The following is a 19827-nucleotide window of genomic DNA, read 5'->3' on the forward strand; positions in this document are numbered from 1 at the left end:
TGATTTACTTACCACTTTGATCTAGAGAGCATATTGCGCCAGGGGATAACAAAGACAAAACAAACAAAAGAAAGATATTAACTTTCAAAGGCGGTAACTAAGACGAAGAAATTTACATATGTTGACGGCCTGTGACACTCATAAAGCAGAGGATGGTGAACCTGTGGCTATAACAGCACTGGTTCAGGGGAGGAGCAGAGAAAGTCCTCCAACCTGTTCGTAGACGTCCAAGCGAAGCCCATTATCGTCCCCAGAGCCCAACAAGACTTTCAGCTGATGAGGCCTAGGGTTGAGAAACGCCCAGACCCCGCCGCCGATCGACGGCCTCTGGAGCATTCTCGTCACCAGAGCCACTTGTCTTTCTTAGCCAGCAAAGTCTGTGCGCGAGAAACAAGTGGCACTGGAGACAAATGATTTGATTGGCTAGATTTTAACAAAGGCAGTTTCAAAACTAGTCAATTATATCGACCGTTTTGAAATCCCTTTGTTGCAAGGGCTTCAACTACGGTTGATTTGATTGACTATATTTAATTTCGTTTTAAATCATTGTCTTCAGAGTCACTTGTTCCTTGTGCCCCAGGCTCAGCCGGCTAAGAGGGACAAGCGACTCTGGGAACGAGAATGACTCTGGAAAACAGAGAAGACGAGAAGTAACGTACGGCGATCTTAATAATTTTGTAATCATAAACTGGTTAAAATATTATTAAGACCGCTTTTTTTCTAAAGTAAATTTGTAAATAATGATTCCACGTGAAATAAAACCCAAAAGTTGGCTACAATCTCAATTTTGTTAGGTCAAGTCTAAGTTGGAGCTTAGTGACGTATCAGTCTTTCGGTTATAATTATCTCCTGTGTTTCCAAAGTATCAAGCATAATGTGAGTCTGTCCCGAGGTTACCCGAAAGCACCGATATTGGCGAAACGAACGAAACGAAACGATTTCAATGAAACATGCAAGCGAAATCTATTGCCATTATCAGTGAGAGCTAACAGCGAACAGGCTAACCAGAGCGTTATTCAAACTAACTGGAACGTTATTCAGGTTACCCAGATTTCAATCCAGGCTAAAAGAAGTACAAGTCTGTAGGTCTGTAGTCCATTTGCACTGCGTTTAGCCTTTATAGCACTCTGGTTACTCTGTTTACGGTTAGCTAGCTCTCAATAATTATGATGAGTTTCACTTGTTTAGGAGATTTTGTTTTGTTTCCCTCGTGCGTCAAACGTTTTCGTGATGTTATATTCATTCTGCGTAAACGAAATTTATAGGACTGGTATAACTGTTGAGCAGCAATTTAGAACAGAATGATTTTTTTTGGCAAAACATTGGGTGGTCCACAGTGTGTTTCAACACACTCTCTTAAAAGAGAAAGGAAATGAAAATAGTGAAAAGAATTTGACGAAAACAACTCACCGCAAATAAGTTAAACATTTTCACTTTAAAAAATACGTTTGTTTTTGGGGCAATGTTTATTGCTACTTAAGTAAAGATAAAAAAGTCACAATTTAAACTTGCGACGGTAAAATATATTTAAACTTTGAATTTGGTAAAAAAAAGGTTCGCAAAATACCAGGAGTGGGGTTCGAACCCACGCGGACAATTCGTCCATTGGAACTTAAGTCCAACGCCTTAACCACTCGGCCATCCTGGTGCGCTTGTTTTGAAGTTTCAACTATTTGCTCATAGAAAACTCCAGTTCGTAGTGTAGTTGGATTAGCTGAAACTGTCACCGATGAAAATAGCCTCTATTGGCGGAACAGAATAAAACTGAATTATTGTTCCCGTGAAGCGAAATGACTATTTTACGACAAGGTTTTCTGTTTTGGAGATGTCGGCCAAACTATCAGTAAACTAGGAAACAATGTTCCTGGAACAACGTTTCACGCATTGGCACCATGCTGGCTAAACTGGGCAACATATGTTTCGGAAGCAAAATTTGTGTACGGGAAGCAAAAATGTTTTTGACCTGAGGCAGAAACATTTTTTTGTTTCCGTGAAGCAAACTTTGTTTCCGAAACATATGTTTCGAGTGTGGCTAAGCTGTCCACTGCTAGGCTGGTGTGTTACCTCAGTCTGGAGATGAGCAAAGTGCACATACCTGAGCGTAGTGAGTCCAGTTCACTAATAAACATAATTATATTGTGTGTCTTAGGGTTACACTGTATACGTGTATATATATGTATGTACAAGTGCTTACTTTAAGAAAAGTTGTTCGAAGTTTATCGTTTGATAATGATGGAAAGTTGCTCGCAATCCCAAAAGGTGCCAACACAATCTGGAAGGACCATTCGTCACCCGGGCAGCGAGAAGTAGAAATTACTTCTCAACCCTCGGATATGCAAGGGAAAGCCAACGAGAAGGGCTAGTTTGATCCTCTTGCGTATAATTATGCAAACGAAAGCTCATTCATACACTCCCCCCTCAACACAAGAAGGAAGGAGATGTATTTGATGTTTCCATCCAAATCCCAGTAGGACAGTGAAGGACTGTAAAGTTCCATCACGCTATACTCAGAAAATCATACTTATTTCCCGCCAAGAAAATATGGCATTCCCTTCTTCCCGTCGGGTTGCATCTGGACTCCCCTCACTCTTTCCTAGAGTCTGTACAGATGAACGGACGGATGACGGTCGGTTGTTCGCTGACGTCAAAACTAAAATGTTTCGCACGATCGAAATCCATCGTCGTTACCCATCGTGCTCCACTAGCGCACTACGCGCTCCGGAGTTCCGGTAAAAAACAAAGCCTGGTAATTTTCGAGATGTTTTTCAAATCATTTTTATTTCATTAGAAGGATAGATAGTCATATATGGTACACATTTGACGAAAATCGTGCAAAACAGGTTCTTGAAAACTTACAGTTTTGACAGTGACGAATATGGCATAATTGTATTTTGTCAGCGAGGACCGCTGGGCGAATGCACTTTTTTCGCATCGGTTGCCAAAGGTCGAAATAAACACGGATCATGAAGGCCTAAAAAATCGGATCCTAGATTTGATCTAATGAATACACACGGAATGTGGAATTTTCAGATTTATAATTCATTTTGGGTTTTAGTAAAGAAAAGAAAAATTCGCTTTTGCATACAAGAATCCAGATATGGATATTCGCCCAAGGAAAAGCACCCTATGCTAAGTAATATTCCACTAACTAACAGTTATTAAGCGTAATATAAACAGTGGATTAATCATAACTATTTTTAAATAATTAGTCAGTAGTAATCAGTAAATGAAGCTACTTAAATGTAATTCAGTCTAATTAGTAAATAAAACTGCTTAAATTAGCTTTAAAAAGTCAGTTTAAATCAGAATCGACAGTGCGATATCTAAAAATTATTTAGGAATAAACACGGACATTATTAAGTCGAGCTCAAAATGACAGAATTTTGAAAACATCGCAAAAGTCGAAACCAATTGAATTTTCGTGTCAGATGAAAAATATGTCACATTACACAAAGTTAAAATCACGTTTTTTATGGCGTCTACCCAGAAAAAAAAAACTATTATTATTTTAATTAGCAGTTTTTAAACAATTACAATTAATTTTTTATATTTATTGTTAAATTTTTAGTCAGTAATTACCAGTTAATAAAGCTACTTATCTAATTAACTCATAATTAACAAAGAGACTGCAAACGTCAGATATAATGAATGCAGGATTAACACTGCAACTGATGCCAATATATTATCTTAAATAAAACGAAATTTATTTCGATGAGCGCAGACATATCTGTTTTTTTTTTTTTAATTTTACAAAAAGTACAAATCGACTGAATTTTCGCCAGATGAAAACTGTTTTCCATTTAGCAAAATTAAACGAAGATTATTATTACTCTTTTGTGGCTTCATAATCTTGCCGGCAATTTTTACTCTAATTAATTAGTTTTAATTAGTCTAAAGTCAATTTACGCAATATACTCTACCCATAAAAGAAAATTATACCAGTTAGCAGTGGGACAATTGCAAACATGCGAGCAAGTAGACAGCCCCCGTCAATGCTAGAGTTGTGTGAGTTTTTTTAAAAAGAGAAAAGAGCGTTTATGGAGCTTGGACGATGATTCAGAACTTAGAGAGGATCCATGCCACCGTATAATAATGATGCGAGCTTTGAGTAGACAGCACACAAATGAACGAACAGAAGGCCCCATCGATGCCGGAAAAAAAATGCTCCTGTCTTCGACACGGGGGCCGGCTCGTCAACCAAGAAAAGGAAACAGCGAGGTGGCTACCACGTCTCTCGAGGTTAGTGAAGCAAGAAAAAATACCAGGGAAGGCGAAAAATTGGAGTATGTCAAGAAATGGATGGTACTAAAACACAGACCAGAATACTTGTCCGCGATGTTATACGCGAACGCAGATCGACGCAAAGTTATTCGCCGCAAGGACGAATCGTAAAGCTTCTACCATACGTAACTCGCCTACAGAAGAAGAAACAGCAGTACCTCGTCGGTTAAAGAAAAACAATGAACACTACGAAGGTCATGCTTTTGGATCTGTGTGCACTCGGCGATTCGGCCGACAGGAAGGATGTGAAGAAGAAAATCAACGAAGTAGGCGGGTTGGAGTTTGCCAAGAATCGGATGTCACCAGAGAACATAGAACATTTGTGCGAGTGTTAAACAAACGATTTTAATAAAAATAGAATTAGTTGCTTTGTAGAAAGTGAACTGGTAACTGGAAATTGGCTAAGTATTGTTAACTGAGTTGAGAAATCGCCGAAGATGTTACATGTACTGAAAACTAAGATCCCAGCAACCATCCTTTCCAGTGGATCATCTGTAAAGGCCCCTAATTTAGCGTTTAGAGGTGGCTATTGATGGATTTTTCCCCAATCTTACATGCTAACACTGTTGTTGTTGTTGTTGTTGTTTTGTTTTTACTTTTTGAGAATTAATTCTATTGAGAATACTGAATTAATCGTAGGAGCCGTGTACATAAAGAAATGTTTCACCAAAAATTTTATCTTGAATGTCTCTGTCAGCCAAGTTGGTACTTTTTTTAAAATCTTTCATATGTGTCTCCAAAGTTTTTCTGTAGCCCCAACAATACTGAAAAAATGTCAATAATTAACATTTAATTATTTTTACCTTTAGGGCTTATGTTTTTTTCTGCAAGTCGCGACTCAAGCTGTTTGAAGAATGAAGTAAAATCCTCTAATACTTCCAAAAATCCTTTAATTTTGATAACCCACTCAAAATATAGACTCAATTCCAAGCAACGTTTGAGATTTTCATTGATTTCACAAGACTCTTTTTCTTCGATGTGCAGGTGCGAAACATCCGAGATCCGATTACGGGGACTTGATTACGTAACCAGAAAAAAATACAAACCACCTGGGATATCGAAATCTCCTAGCCTCCAACTTCCATTTAACTGGCCTTGTCAATCAAAGGATTCTAAAGTAACCCATAAATGTCAATGTTTTATGTTCAGCAATGTTCATTCGAAAGATAACTCCAAGTGGTCAAGCAATAGTCCGGTTTGTAGATACGGCGGCCATGTTGATTCTGTTCCCATAACATCCAATAAGAGCTGTCGTTATTATTTTCATTATGGTAATTGGAGAATTATCACAATACAAGATTAAATCATTTCAAAAAAGCATTTTAGGATGCCTTTGCGGCAAAATCAATATGGTCGCCCAACCTCGTTTCCAGCGTCTCTCTCTCCCCACCCCAAAGAGGGAGAATTCTTTGAATTTCTGCAAGGGGCAACGGACAAAATTAGCGCTATAATTAGTGCTAATTAGTTCGTCATTTTCTACAAAGAAAGAAGGCGTTTTCTGTGCTAATTAATTCTTATAAGTCCAAACACAGCTTACGCAATACACTACCCATAAAAGTATTATCGATCCAGTCGCTGCAGCGAAGCAATTGCAAAAATGCAAGCAAGTAGACAGCCCCCGTCAATGTCTCTCTCTCTCCGCCCCCGAGAGCGAGAGAGTTCTTTGAATTTCTGCAAAGGACAACGGACAAAATTAGTTCCATAATTAGTACTAATTAGTTCGGCATTTTCTACAAAGAAAGCCGGCGTTTTTGTCCTAATTAGTTCTAATTAGTTTAAACTCAACTTGCGCAATACTCTACCCATAAAAGAATTATTCAGTCGCTGCAGCGAAACAATTGCAAATTTAAACATGCGAGCAAGTAGACAACCCCCGTCAATGCTAGAGTTGTGTGATTATTATAAAAAGAGGAATCAGCGTTTATGGAGCTTGGACGATGATTCAGAAATTGAAGAGGATCCATGCCACCGAAGAATAATGATGCGAGCTTTGAGCAGACAGTACACAGATGAAAGAACAGGGGACGCCATCGGTACCGGCAGAGAACTGCAGTTCCCCTCGACACAGGCCCGTCGACCAAGACGAGCACACAGCGAGTTGGCTATCACTTCGCTCGAGGCTTGTGAAGCAAGAAAACAACACGGAGGAGGAAAAATTGGAGTATGTCAAGAAACGAATGGTACACAAGCCCAGACCGGAATACTTGTACGCGAAGTTATACGGGTACGTAGATCGACTCGAAGCTATTCACCGCAAAGACGAATCGACAAACTGCCACCAATACACAACTCGCCTAGGGACAGAGATACAACAGTACCTCGTCGGTTAACCAGAATTACTGAACACGGCGAAGGCCATCGCTTTGAAGCTGTGCGTACTCGGCGATTCGGCCGACAAGAAGGATGTGAAGGAGAAAATCAAAGGAGAAGAAGATTTGGAGTTTGCCGAGAATCGGATGTTACCAGAGAACATAGAACATTTGTGCGAGTGTTAAACAAACGATTTTAAAGAAATTAGAATGAAATGCTTTGTAAAGAGTTGGAAGCTGAAAATTTGGCTCAAATTTTGACTGAGTTGAGAAATCGCCGAAAATTTTACAGATAACTAACGTCCCAGCAACCATCCTTTCTAGACCCTGTAAAGGCTCCAAATTTAGCGTCTAGAGGGGGCCGTTGGTGGATTTGTCCCAAATTCTGCATGTTGTTGCTTTTTTTTAAATTTCCAGAGCATTGATTGTATATATGGAAAAGTATACTGAATCGTAGGAGCCGTGTACATAAAGTAAATATTTCACCAAAAGTTTTATTTTAAATGTTTTCAGTCAGCCAAGATGGTAATTTTTCAAGAGCTTTTGTAATGTGCGTCCGATGTTTTCTTGTACACTAAAAATACTGAAAAAATGTGAATAAATAACATGAATTGATTTTTTGTTCCACATTTATGGTTTTTGTTTTTCTTTACCGCAAGTTGCGACTCAGGCTGTTCAGGCTGTTTGAAGAATGAAGTAAAATCCTTAAATACCTCTAGAAATTCTCTAATTTTGATAACTGACTTGAAATGCAGACTCAATTCAAAGTAACGATCGAGATTTTCGTAGATTGCAGGAGTCTTTTTTTCGATGAGCATGTGCAAAACATCCGAGAGGCTGATGTCAATTACAACATCACGGGGCTTTGATAACGTAACTAGTCAAGTCACCTGGGGTAACGAAATCTCCCAAAACCCAACCCCCATTTGACTGGCATATATAGTCAATGAAAGATTCAAAATTGACCCATAAGCGCCGATTTTCTATGTTCAGCAATGTTCCTTTGAAAGATTACTCCGAGTGGTCAAGCAATAGTCCGCTTTGCAGATGCAGCGACCATGTCGATTCTGCCCCCAGAACATAAGAGTTTTCGTTATCATCATCATCATCATCATCATCATCATCATCATCATCATCATCATTACTATTATGGTAATCGGAGAATTATCACAATAAAAGATTGGATCATTTAAAAAGCATTTTTGGATGCCTTTGCAGCAAAATCAATATGGTCGCCCAACCTCGTTCCCAGGGTCTCTCTCTCTCCCCGCCCCCAAGAGCGAGAGAATTCTTATTCTGAGGCCCTGTTAGGGGTTTTTGGGATAAGGGATAACAGGAAAAATAATTTTAGAGATAAGGGATAACGGGAAAAATAGTCTAGGGATAAAAGATAACAGGATTAGTTTAAGGGATAATTGAAAACAAGCTCTGTGACGTCCAGGCTCTCTTTTTTATCACACTCGACTTGTGCTTTTTACACTTTTCCTGCCTTTTTTTACACCCTTGATCGATTATCGGTCGTAATGAGTCAGTTCAAGCATCACTTTGCACCAAGAGCACCGCTTTTGTCCCGGATGGCCTGGGGTGAGTGACCACATGCAGTGTGTTTGTTCCCAGATGCGCTTTTTATTCTCACTATCATGCCATCGTGAAGTAACAGCATGCAGTTACAAACAGGATGATGAATGGCTTTCTCAAACACCAACCCGCCTCGAATTCCAATTCCAATTCTCAGGCTTATATTACAGGAAAACTCATTCCAGCTTTTTGGTAAAAATTACCTACAAACACACGGAACTTCCATGGGCACTAAAAAAAGCGGTCGCTTTTGCCAATATATTTATGGGCTGAATTGAAACAGACATTCTTTGAGCCAAAGCGCAATCAACTCTCTCGCTTGGAAACGATATATCGATGACATTTACTCTCTCTGGGACACCAACAGAGAGATCTTAACTCAGTTCATTGAACAAGCAAATAATCGTCATAGCATCCGACAATCAAGTTCACGGCTGACATTTCCGATACAGAAACTACTTTCCTGGACACCAGCGCTTACAAAGGCAAAAGATTCATATACGAATCAGTGCTTGACATACGCACCCATTACAAAACTTATTACTCCTTGTGTCAAACACCAGGAGTAAAGGAAGGTTTCATCAAAGGGGAGGCCTTAAGAGTGCTTAGAACAAATTCCTCTAAGGAAAGTGGTCATAACAAGTGTACTCGACGAGGACCCACCTTGTGTAGGGGTAAGGGGGCTATGCAATATGCCAACTGTCTGATTAGCCAAATGGACAAAATTTATTGGCCTCAAAATTCAAGTTGAGACTTTCATATTCAGTGTGCATGAACCTTGTATTGCTGGAGAAATTAGCACAAGGAGGTTTGAATCTTTTTCTTAGTTTCTACTCCTGATAAAGTGGAGGTTATGTAAACAAGACACCATCTTTTAAGGTGGGAAAGGTAGGATACATGAAGAGACCACCTGTCTGTTTGCAGAGTGGTGGGCCCTGTCTGAGTACAATAGCTTTGACCATTTCCCTAAAACGAAATTTGAGGACAAAATCAAGCTCTTCCAGTCACATCTTATCGAGAGAGGTTACCCAGAGAGCCTAGTCCAAAGAACTCTCGCCGGGAGTTAATTTCGAAAGCAGAAAGCAGGCCCTACAACCAAGTACCTTAAAACAAATAAAAAATCTTGCCTTTTTGTAATGCAATACCACCCAGCAGTACCAAACTTGTAGCAAATACTCATGAAAAACTGGCATTTAATAGAACAACAACCATTGCTCAAGAAAATATTCAAAGAATGGCTAATACCGTTGCGCAAGCCGTGAGTAGTGCAGGCCTGTCAAGTTATTTTTATCACAGTTATAATAGTTAAAGGTAAACACAAATAAGATATTTCTTGCATCTAATGAGACATTTATGCAAGATTTCACTTTTAGGGATAAGGGATAACTGTGCTCCAAATTAAAGGGATAAGGGATAACTGAAACCCCCCTAACAGGGCCTCCATTCTCACCGGCTGGGCCTTGAAACGACAAAACGAAGGGCTCTGGGGACACAGGATTTCCAGTCCTTAAATCTAGGACAAAAGAATGTATGAGAGGGCCGTTACGTTTTCGACTTCCGTTTAGGAATTCTTTGTTCCAAACAGCCAATCAAAACAATTCGAATTAATTCAAAAATCCTATGTCCCCAGAGCCCTTCGTTTTCTCGTGCCAAGCCGGCTAAGAGAAACGAAAGGGCTATGGGGACGAAAATGGAGAAATATTTGAATTTCTGCAAGGGACAACGAACAAAATTAGTTCTACAATTAGTACTAATTAGTTCCTCGTTTTCTAAAAAGAAAGCCGGCGTTTTCCGTGCTAATTAGTTCTAATTAGTCCAAATACAGCTTGCGCAATACTCTACCCATAAAAGGATTATTCCGTAATGCAGTGAATCAATTGCAAACATGCGAGCTAGTAGACAGCCCCCGTCAATGCTTGAGTTATGTGATTATTATAAAAAGAAAAAAGAGCGTTTTTGGAGCTTGGACGATGATTCAGAAATTGAAGAGGATCCATGTCACCGAAGAATAATGATGCGAGCTTTGAGCAGACAGCATACAGATGAACGAACAGGAGGCGCCGTCGATGCCGGTAAAGAACTGCAGTTCCCCTCGCCACAGGCCCGTCGAACAAGACTGAAAGCATGCAGCGATAAGCCTGGCACTCCGCTCGAGATTCGTGAGGCAAGAAAACAGTACGGAGAAAGAAAATTTGGAGTATGTCAAGAAACAGATAGTACACAAGCACAGACCAGAATACTTGTCCGCGAGGTTATACGGGTACGTAGATCGACTCGAAGCTATTCACCGCAAAGACGAATCGACAAACTGCCACCAATACACAACTCGCCTAGAGAAAGAGATACAGCAGTACCTCGTCGGTTAAACAGGATCGATGAACACTGTGAATGCCATGTTTTTGGATCTGTTCGTACTCGGCGAATCGGCTGACACGAAGGATGCGAAGGAGAAAATCAACGAAGAAGACGAATTGGAGTTTGCCAAGAATCGGATGTCACCAGAGAGCATAGAACATTTGTGTGAGTGTTAAACAAACGATTTTAACAAAATCACAATTAACTGCTTTGTAGAAGGGGTCTGGATGTGCTTTCCTGGTAACTGAAAACTGAATTTGGCTAAAATTGTAACTGATTGATGAGAATCGGCGAACATATTCAATGATAAGTAAGATCCTAGCACCCATCCTCTTCAGATCCTCTTTAAAGGTCTGAATTTAACGTCTTTTTTTTTCTTTCGGCAGAAGAGTGGGCCTGTCCTTGTCTCTTTCCAATTCTGTCTGATTTTTATCTACTTTCTAAGATTTAATTGTATATATATGGAAAAGAATACTGAATCGTAGCAGCCGTGTATATAAAATAATGTTAAAAAATATTTTGTGAGTGTCTTCAGTCAGCCAAGATGGCTTTTTGTCAAGAGCTTTTGTCTGATCAGACAAAGACTGATCATGAATAAAATGTCAATAAATTACTTAAATCGATTTCTTGATGTATTACCTTAAGGGTTTATGAAACAAAATCCTCAAATGCTTCCAGCAATGCTTCAATCTTGACTACTCGCCTGAAATACAGAATCAATTCTAAGACTTTCCAACGATCGCCGAGATTTTTGTAGATCTAACTAGACCATTTTTCTAGTGGATGTACATGAGCGAAACATCTGAGATCTGATGTCAATAAAAACATCGATCACTCGCTTTGCAACCAGCAGACAAAAAATGAAAATCACCTGCAAGTAACGAAATCCTATTTTTACCATTGCCTGCGAAGCGAAGGCGAAGTCGCGATAACGAGAGGCGAAGCCACGAGCAATTCTGCAATGTCCTTCGAAAGACAACTCCGAGAGATCGGAATCGGACAATGCTCAGACAAATCGCTCAATCTCTACTTCATCATTGGGAACAAATCTGAATGACTGGCTGAGCTGTAACCGAATTCTCCTTGCCTTGTTTCAACCATTTGGATGCTCATTAAAAACTATTGTTTCCATTTTTAATGAGGTTTATTGAGGTTGTCCTTGTTTTTTTAGCGTGCTTTATAAATGGCAAAACAGAGCAAGTGACTCAGAAGAGCTGAATTTCTCAGGTTGGATTATTTGATTTGTTGTTGTTGGCAAAACTCCGTCTATCTCGGGAGACAATAAAATATGCTCCATAGCTCCAGTCTCTTGTAAAGTTGCAGTGTCTGCTGTGCCTGTACAGTCCTATCCTGGAAAGGCAGACCCTGTTGCAATACCTGCAAACAGAGTCCGCGCCTGGCTGTACAGGTGCTAATGCTGTCGTCTGTGCTCTCTTTTTTTCCTCCCACTACTCCTCTCTCAACCTCTCGCTCCGCACCTGCCTTGACGGTTTGTCTCTGGCTACTGTGATCTGCAGCAACAGCTTCCTAGCCTATCGGCTTTATGACACCCTTACAAACGCCTTTGTAGCGCAATGCAGGCCTTTCAGTGGGTCGTAAGCCTGAAATGATCTAATTCCTGCATTTAACGGGAGCAGCGACTATAGCGATCCTTTTCGTCGGCTTATATTATATAGCTGTCAGTAAATCCTTTATTGTCAGCGCAGCTATTTTTCCTTAATTTCTGAGAAAATTTGGATAGTTTCAATTAGGACTTTCAGGTAAAATGCACAAACTGACTGGACAGTTTTGTCTCAGCCAATCAAATCGAAGAAAAAACAACATGTGACGGATATTAGCCAATTAGCACAAATCATAGCGTCAGCCCTGTAAACTTGTCGCATTGTTAGTCGACAATGGCGGAATTCAGAGGCAAGTTAACTACGTTTTTCCATTCTTTTTGAGCTTTTCAGCAATAGTAACAACAAAGACAAATTTTCTACGTTGTCAGAAGAGGAGCTAGCTACACTAAGAAGCAAAAACCAAGAGTTAAACACCTCAAATAGTACAAAACTTGGATGAACGTAAGTGCAGCGAAGCGAAGCAAGAAATCTTTCAGATATTCATAGCCATGAGCTAGATGCAATTCTTTGTCGTTTTTTGCTGAAATTTGAAAAGAAAAGACGGCGATGAAGTACGAACGAGATAGTGGAAAGGAGTTTGTCAGATTCAAGAAGTTGTTACGCTCTTCGGACACTTTGCTTACGACTTTCATTGATTGATGCAGTGTTTTCACTCACTTTGTAGCAAGCTTCGCAAACTCAGGTGAATATTAAAAATTGCACTGTTTTGTTTGTAAGTTTGATTTGTGGAGACAATGCTTTGAGTGAGTTGCATGTGCTGTATAAGCCTACTATTGTTGATTGCTTTTCCCGTTCTGGACATAAATTTATTGTTTATGCTGGATTGACTGACTACAAGCTATATAATTAATATGTAACCGGACCACATGCTTGTCCAATACCCGATTCCCTCTATAGCGCGCGCCTGCAGGGAATCACGGTAGTTGTATTCATTAAACCATGCACGAGACTAAGCAACGATGCACATTGCTGAGTCTCGCGCATGGTTTGATGAATACAACTACCGTGATTCCCTGCAGGCGCGCGCTATAGAGGGAATCGGGTATTTGGAAATAATTAGATTTAAAAAATTCCTCTGACAGCCAAATTGGACTCGGCCTACGGCCTCGTCCAATTTTGGCTGCCCTCGGAATTTTTTTCATCAAATTATTTCCAAATTGGACAGCATGTAGTCCAATTACGTATACTAATTTTGGCCAACAGTCAGAATTCTTCTTTAAGTAATCAGGACCTTCCAACCACGTTTCCTCGCCCTTGTCGTCCTAGCTGTAAGGCATTACATCCATGTCCACCGGATGCACCTCAGTTTTGTACGAATGGTTTGAATTCAAGCGACAGCCACATCTGGTTATCTAAAAAAATGGGTTAAGTGCCTTGTGTACGCCCGGGAGTAGTCTTGTAAGCACTAATGCAGACAATAGTTCTAATATGGTTGTGGTGGCACCAATGATGAGCGATACAATTGTTTTAAGGTGACACATTTGCACACGAGAATTCCTTGACTGTATTCTGAGTTAAACGACACCATCAAATGCTTTGGCGATGCATCACTAAAACCATGCAATTCAATCATGGAAGTTTCAAGAGAGTTCAGTTCAGATGGGTAGCACCTGTCAATTGAGAAACTTGAAATGTTTTGGATGTCTTACAACAATGATCTCGCCGCTTCAGTAACTCTCCTCCCAGTAGTGACCCAATCAACGTCTTTCCTGCAAATCTCTTGAAGCAGTATTTTGAAGCAAACAAAAACTGTGGACGGTATCCCAAGAGGATCGAAAATTTTCGCAATAGAACTGAGAATAATTCGTTTCTTGATGTTTCCTCCTGATAAGCAACTGAGGAGGGTTCTTGAAGGTAAACACAATTTTATCTGCAAGATTCCAAGATGTTTCCGGCACCTTTGGTAGGTCTTCCGTGTTTATCCTGGTTCCTAATCTGGGTTATGGATTCCTAATCATTGTTTGATATTTTTACTAAAATACAAGAAAACGCTGTTGCTTCTGTTTCTTCTTCTTGTTATTTGATTTTGTCTGCTAATTCCTGACCGTTTGTCATCCATTTGAGCATGTTGAGCCCAGCTTCTTTAAATTGTCTTGATTATGGAGTATATACCTATAGAAGCTGTAAGCTGATCGGTGAGGCTCCATCAGGTTTCGAAGATGCACATACATCATTATCCGCATACAGAGAACGCAAGACTTCTTCCACAAACTATGGATCGCTGATCAATCAACGTATGATTTCAGATGATGGCGAATTGTTCTATTGAGAAGGAAATTGCTGGAGTTGACTCCAGGGACTACTCTTGTGAATCGCCTAATGACCGTCAATCCAAAGAAATCACAAGAAGTCACGGTGCTCTGGTGCAACATTCAAGAAGGCCTTCTCTCTATCGGCTATGGGCGCTCAGTACTCTGTGAGTTTTGATTCATGCCGATACATCGAAGATCATCGGAATGAGGGGCGCTCCAGAATAGAGACAATCGTTGAGGCTTGCTTATTCTACGCAACAAGACAACATTTTTTCCATTAATTGTGTATGATATCTTCAGTGAATTTATTATACACTGTCAGTTCATCATGCTTGGCCCAGAGTTTCTAAATCCCGGAATTACTTTATTTCTCCATCAAGTGAATATTTTTTCAATGGCAGAGCTCGAGATCTTTAGTACTATCTCCGATCATTTGCCTTTGAATGTTTTCATGCGTGAATAGGTCATTAATAGCTTGTACCTCGAGGCTTCGTAGCGCGAGTTCTATTCTTTTTTACCATCAGAATAAAGTGTCACGATGAAGATCTTTGATCTTCTTTCGTGCTTAGGGAATTTCTTTTGTAAATCAGTAAACAACTTCGTTTCCTGTTAAAGAGAGACCCTAAAAAAGGAGGTTGAGAATAATTTTTTTTTGATTGACATGGCTGAATTGCGTTTTAAAAGACCTTTTTTGTCAGCACGTTAAGATTAATGCATAAATTAATTGCGAGTGAGTGAGTGAGTGAGTGAGTGAGTGAGTGAGGGAATTCGAGGTCAAAACATAACCTCATTACCATTCAGTATAGGGGGCTCATCGAACTCGTTTTTGATTAATAAGCACTTAAAGCGAAAGGTAAGGATGTTTTTAACAGGGTATGCCGTTGATACGGTAAGCAGTGACGTCAAGAAAATAGCTGCAATTTGTTTACTGGCAACAATTGGGCATTTGTACCCATTTGTAACAAAGGCCATCCCAATAAAATGTTTCGTTTCCCATCGCCCGACCGACCCATTTTTTTCGAAAAGTAAAAAAAAAAAATCCAGATTCACTAGTTAAAAAAACAAGTACTTCAATTTACAAGCACACGATCTTGTTTTATTAACAACGATTGGTATATGATGTCTTTGTCTTCAAAAAACATCGATACTACGTTATTTAAAGACTGTTTAGACCTTTGATAAGGAATAACGAACGAAAAGACCACGTTTTCGAGTTGACTTTGTTATCAGGCTTTCTTACTTAGCAGCCCGGCCTTCTCTGGAACCCAAATGTTTTTTTTTTTTTTTTTTTTTTTTTTTTTTTGCCCGACCGACCGACCCATCATCACAAAAGACGGGGCGATGGGAAACGAAACACTTTATTGGGATGGCCAAACAACTGCAAGCAAGGCTGATCATACTACGTGAAAAATAGGCTTTGCGAGACAACACCACGACTGGAACCGATACAGCAGGATTGCAACCGCGGACAGCTGTTTCGTTCTTATTGGAACTCATCAGCGCGGTGTAGCGAATCTAAATGACGCCAGCCCAAAGGCCAACGCAAATAAATTGCCCAATAACCCCGTACACTGTATCAAGTTCCGTACTTTGAACTTACTTGTCCCCCGAATCACGCGCTGCCACATCACGTGTTTCGGGGGACAAGGAATTCAAAGTGTCACGATGGAGTCTCGCAAAGCAAAATTACTTAAATGTGGTAGGCACAGCCATTCCGAACATTCAAGTGCATGGACAAAACCATGCTAAATAAAAGCACAGCATATCGGATCTGAAAAGATCTACGGTCCAAAAATATGTAAAAGTAAGACTAAAACTGCAAGGGACCGCAAACGATAATGCTGCTATTCGTAGGATCTACTGAGAGATCTGATCAGCAATAAAATGAAATAACAAACAACTGCAAGCAAGGCTGATCATACTACGTGTACCCATTTGTATCCATCAAAGCATGAGCTGGGTAGTGCTGGAAACTGTTGTGAGATTCTTTAAACGGAATACAATGAGACTGCATTTTAATTAAACTGCTATTTTGTACTTGCGTTAAAAAAACACGAATCAAAATATCTAAAAGCGTAGAGAAAAATGTAAAAGAAGATTAAAGAAAAATCCTTCTCGACGGGATTATGTTGTGGCGTCCGTTTACTGCTGAAAGCTGATTTATATCTCATAAATTTCCTTCACATCTGGCAATATTATCACTGCTGGACTCTTTCCCTTTTATTTGCAGCCATTTTTTTAAAGAACAATTATACGAAATGTAAACCTAATTGTGTCATCTGGATTTAAAATGTCCCTTTTGTTTGCTTAGCTGTTTCAATTAGGCTTTTATAGATTGTGCTAGCATAATTTTTGGCATAATTGGAGCTAAAAAGCATAATTTGTGAAACGAGCACTGCCACGGCATAATTAGCAATTTTTAGCACTTTTTGGAGCATAAATTCATAAAATGTAGTAAATATGGTGTACTTTCTACAGAAATAATTGAAATTTAGGTAGTTTGTTCTTGCAATGCGTGTTTTAGCTATACAATTGTGATTGTTAAGTCGTTGGAGGCATTTTACAAACGGTTTAGAGATGCGAGCAGCTAATTTGGACAGCTGACGGCCGTGATAAACTGCCATAAACACAAATAAATTTACAACAACAGTTTATTTAAAAAACATCATAATTTGGTGTCGTTATTGCGCACCTCTATGTATAGAATCTACGTCATTTTGTGAGCATAATTTCGGAAATCAGAAGCATAATTTGGGAATTCTGGCATAATTTTTGCATAATTTGGCAAAATTTTGAGCACTGCTAGTAGCATAATATGCCACTTTTAGGAGCACAATCTATAAAAGCCTAGTTTCAGTGAAATTTCCATTTGGCTTCAAGCGTTGTGTACAGGAAACAAGAAAAAAATCAAAACAAAACATTACGTGTTCAACCACAGTTCAGCTTTCGAAAGTTTCACCACCCCAGAAAACAATTGTGCAATAAGCTAAAAATAAATCTTCCGCAGCTAGGCACGAAAATTATTTATTCAGGAACGAGAAAGTTTGCACGCATCGCTAATTCCTATTTCAACCAATGGCAACGCAGAAACCAGTTATGCGAATCTGCCTGTTTAATAACGCTCGGGGGAAGAGAGAATTCAAATGAAAATTGAATATATTTTACCCAATATTCTTCATAAAAAAACTATACTTTTCTACATGTTAGTGTGAAATCAATGTTCATTTAATGGAAATAAGTAAAGATTTTGTGGTTCGGAGTTTTTTAAACGCGATTTTTTTCTTGCATTTTCCTTGCTCTCCCTCCCCTCCCCGCAAGCTATTGAAATTAGCTCTCAACAGGCTAATCAAGTTTTCACGGATTTTTCACACGCGCGGCGGTTGTTCGTTTCAGTGCTTGTCTCGTGACTCTCGTCGAGCGAGTAGTGAAAAAGTGCGCTTGAAGTCTGCTCCGTTTTACACTAATTCAAACAACCAAAAGCGATCCTACCTTCCTAAATGAGCGAATTTTTTGATGGTGTTTGTGAGGACGACCTTGATGGCAGTAAAGGCTTCAAAGGTATTCTGGTGCTGCGAGAGATCTTTCAAGTAATTTTTGACGAGGGAAGTTAACGTGTGTGCCGAAGAAGTGAACTTTCTTCGTTTTGGCATTTGGCTAGCGGGGAAGAAATTAGGGAACAGATACTGTCTAGTGTCGTTTTTAAAGCTCAAAAATAAAGTTTGGATTACAGATGAAGAACCAAGGAAGCGCCAACAACTCCGTGATGGCCGCTAACAATGAAAGCTGCTTCGCGACGCCTGGATCCATCTTCGCCATCGTGGACAAGATTCACTGGGCGATCGCAAGCGCTAAACACAACAAAGCTTATGTCCTTCGATTTGTGCCAGTGATCAAGCAGATTACTAAAGTTCTGAACGGAGCAGATGTAAAATTCATTCGCCAGGCTGAGTTCTACAGCGATCTGAAAGAGACCTTGTTCAAGATCGAAAATCACGTCAAAGAAAGTTCAACCCGAGGAAAATGGATGAACAAGCTAATGGCGAAAAAGAACCAGAAAAGTTTCGAAGAATTTGAAGAGCATGTTGATCATCTAATCACACGAATCGTTTTTTCGTTCGCTCAGCGAGTTCAGCTCTTGAACCTGGCTCGGCAAAAGAAGAGAGCGTTGTCAGAAATTCGCGAAGAAGACGACGAAAGTGAAATCAGTAACGAAAGCGCTTCTTCGACAACAACATGTGATACTTCTGGGGAACGCGTGTCTTTGGCGAGCCAAGAAGATGACATCGATGGAGAGCGATAAACTTTAACACCAGTACCACTTTTGTGACTCATCTATTCAATCAAAGCATAAATCGAAAGACATGAACAGTTGTGATAAAAGTTAGCGTCGTGGTTAAGCGTACACATTAAATATTCTTGACTTTGCGTTGAAGGGCCTTGGGGATAAAAATTCAATTTGAGCTTTGTAAACGAGTAATTAAATTTTTTGGTGTAGATAGATTAGTATATATTTTAACCAAGAGGATCTAGTTTGGATAAACTTATTTTTGGGGATGAAAATCATCGCCAATTTCGAAGTAAAACTTTACTTATGTAAAGCCATGAAATTGTAAGCTTATAGCACAAGCATATGTTAATGCTGTTTTGTGTAGCGACTTCAAGAGAATTTGCATAGCTTAATTACAGTTTCTGAAGAGCACATAAACAAGCACTTAAAATGTCATTTGTAATATATTTAGCCTCTGACAAAAGGGAAAATTTCTTCAAAAATGCAATATTTAATTTGTGGGCAATATGGGTTTTACTTTGCAATACAGCAGAATGCACTTAATAGCATTTTTTTGCCTCAATAACACTTGAGCTGTATTTTTATTTCAAGGAAGTGTATAAATAAATTGTTTACTATTTAAACACACAATATGAGGGAATGTAATAAAATTTTTAACAAAGAGCTGTTTATTGCTTGGTTTGGTTGGCTGTTTTTGCCAAAGCATAAACTAGAGTTAATGTTTAGCTCAATTAAACCTTGCTCTCCCCGTGGATGTGTTTTTCCGGCAATCTGTACCCCGCTCTTTGAACCGTAAACACGTACTTGTATCTCCCTCTATTTATACTGGCCAATGAATGATAAGCTTGCACGCGTTCACAGATTGTCGGCCAATCAGATCCACACAGCCTTCCCCTGTTTACTCTTGTGATCACAGACGATCTTCACTTGCAATTCAGTTAAGCTGCTGGACTCAAGCGTTTATTTCCCCACCCACCCTCCGCATTTATCTCATAGCTCTACTGTTGCCACTCAGACAAAGCATTTCTTGTAGTCTACTAGTTTACATCTGTTTCATTTGTGATGTTATATCCAGTTTATCTATAGTTTATATATATATAAAAAAGCGATTTTTGTAATACCATTTTAGTTGTCGTTCTTTA

General features: G+C 39.5%; 1 protein-coding gene and 1 non-coding gene across 2 annotated transcripts; one reads left to right on the forward strand and one right to left on the reverse strand.

Moving 5' to 3' along the window:
• Nucleotides 1-1564: 1564 nt before the first annotated feature.
• On the reverse strand, nucleotides 1565-1648 carry Trnal-uaa (transfer RNA leucine (anticodon UAA)). The gene has a single exon. It is a non-coding gene; the product is annotated as a tRNA-Leu (tRNA).
• Nucleotides 1649-17783: 16135 nt separating this feature from the next.
• Nucleotides 17784-19348, forward strand: LOC144638670 (uncharacterized). Its single transcript, XM_078497891.1, has one exon. It carries the CDS (start codon nucleotides 18128-18130, stop codon nucleotides 18695-18697), a length of 570 nt encoding a protein of 189 aa, XP_078354017.1. The 5' UTR covers nucleotides 17784-18127; the 3' UTR covers nucleotides 18698-19348.
• Nucleotides 19349-19827: the final 479 nt, after the last annotated feature.

Source organism: Oculina patagonica, chromosome 14 (genome assembly GCF_052425735.1).
Source record: "Oculina patagonica isolate OP01 chromosome 14, crgOcupat, whole genome shotgun sequence".
NCBI classification, from domain to species: Eukaryota; Metazoa; Cnidaria; class Anthozoa; order Scleractinia; family Oculinidae; genus Oculina; species Oculina patagonica.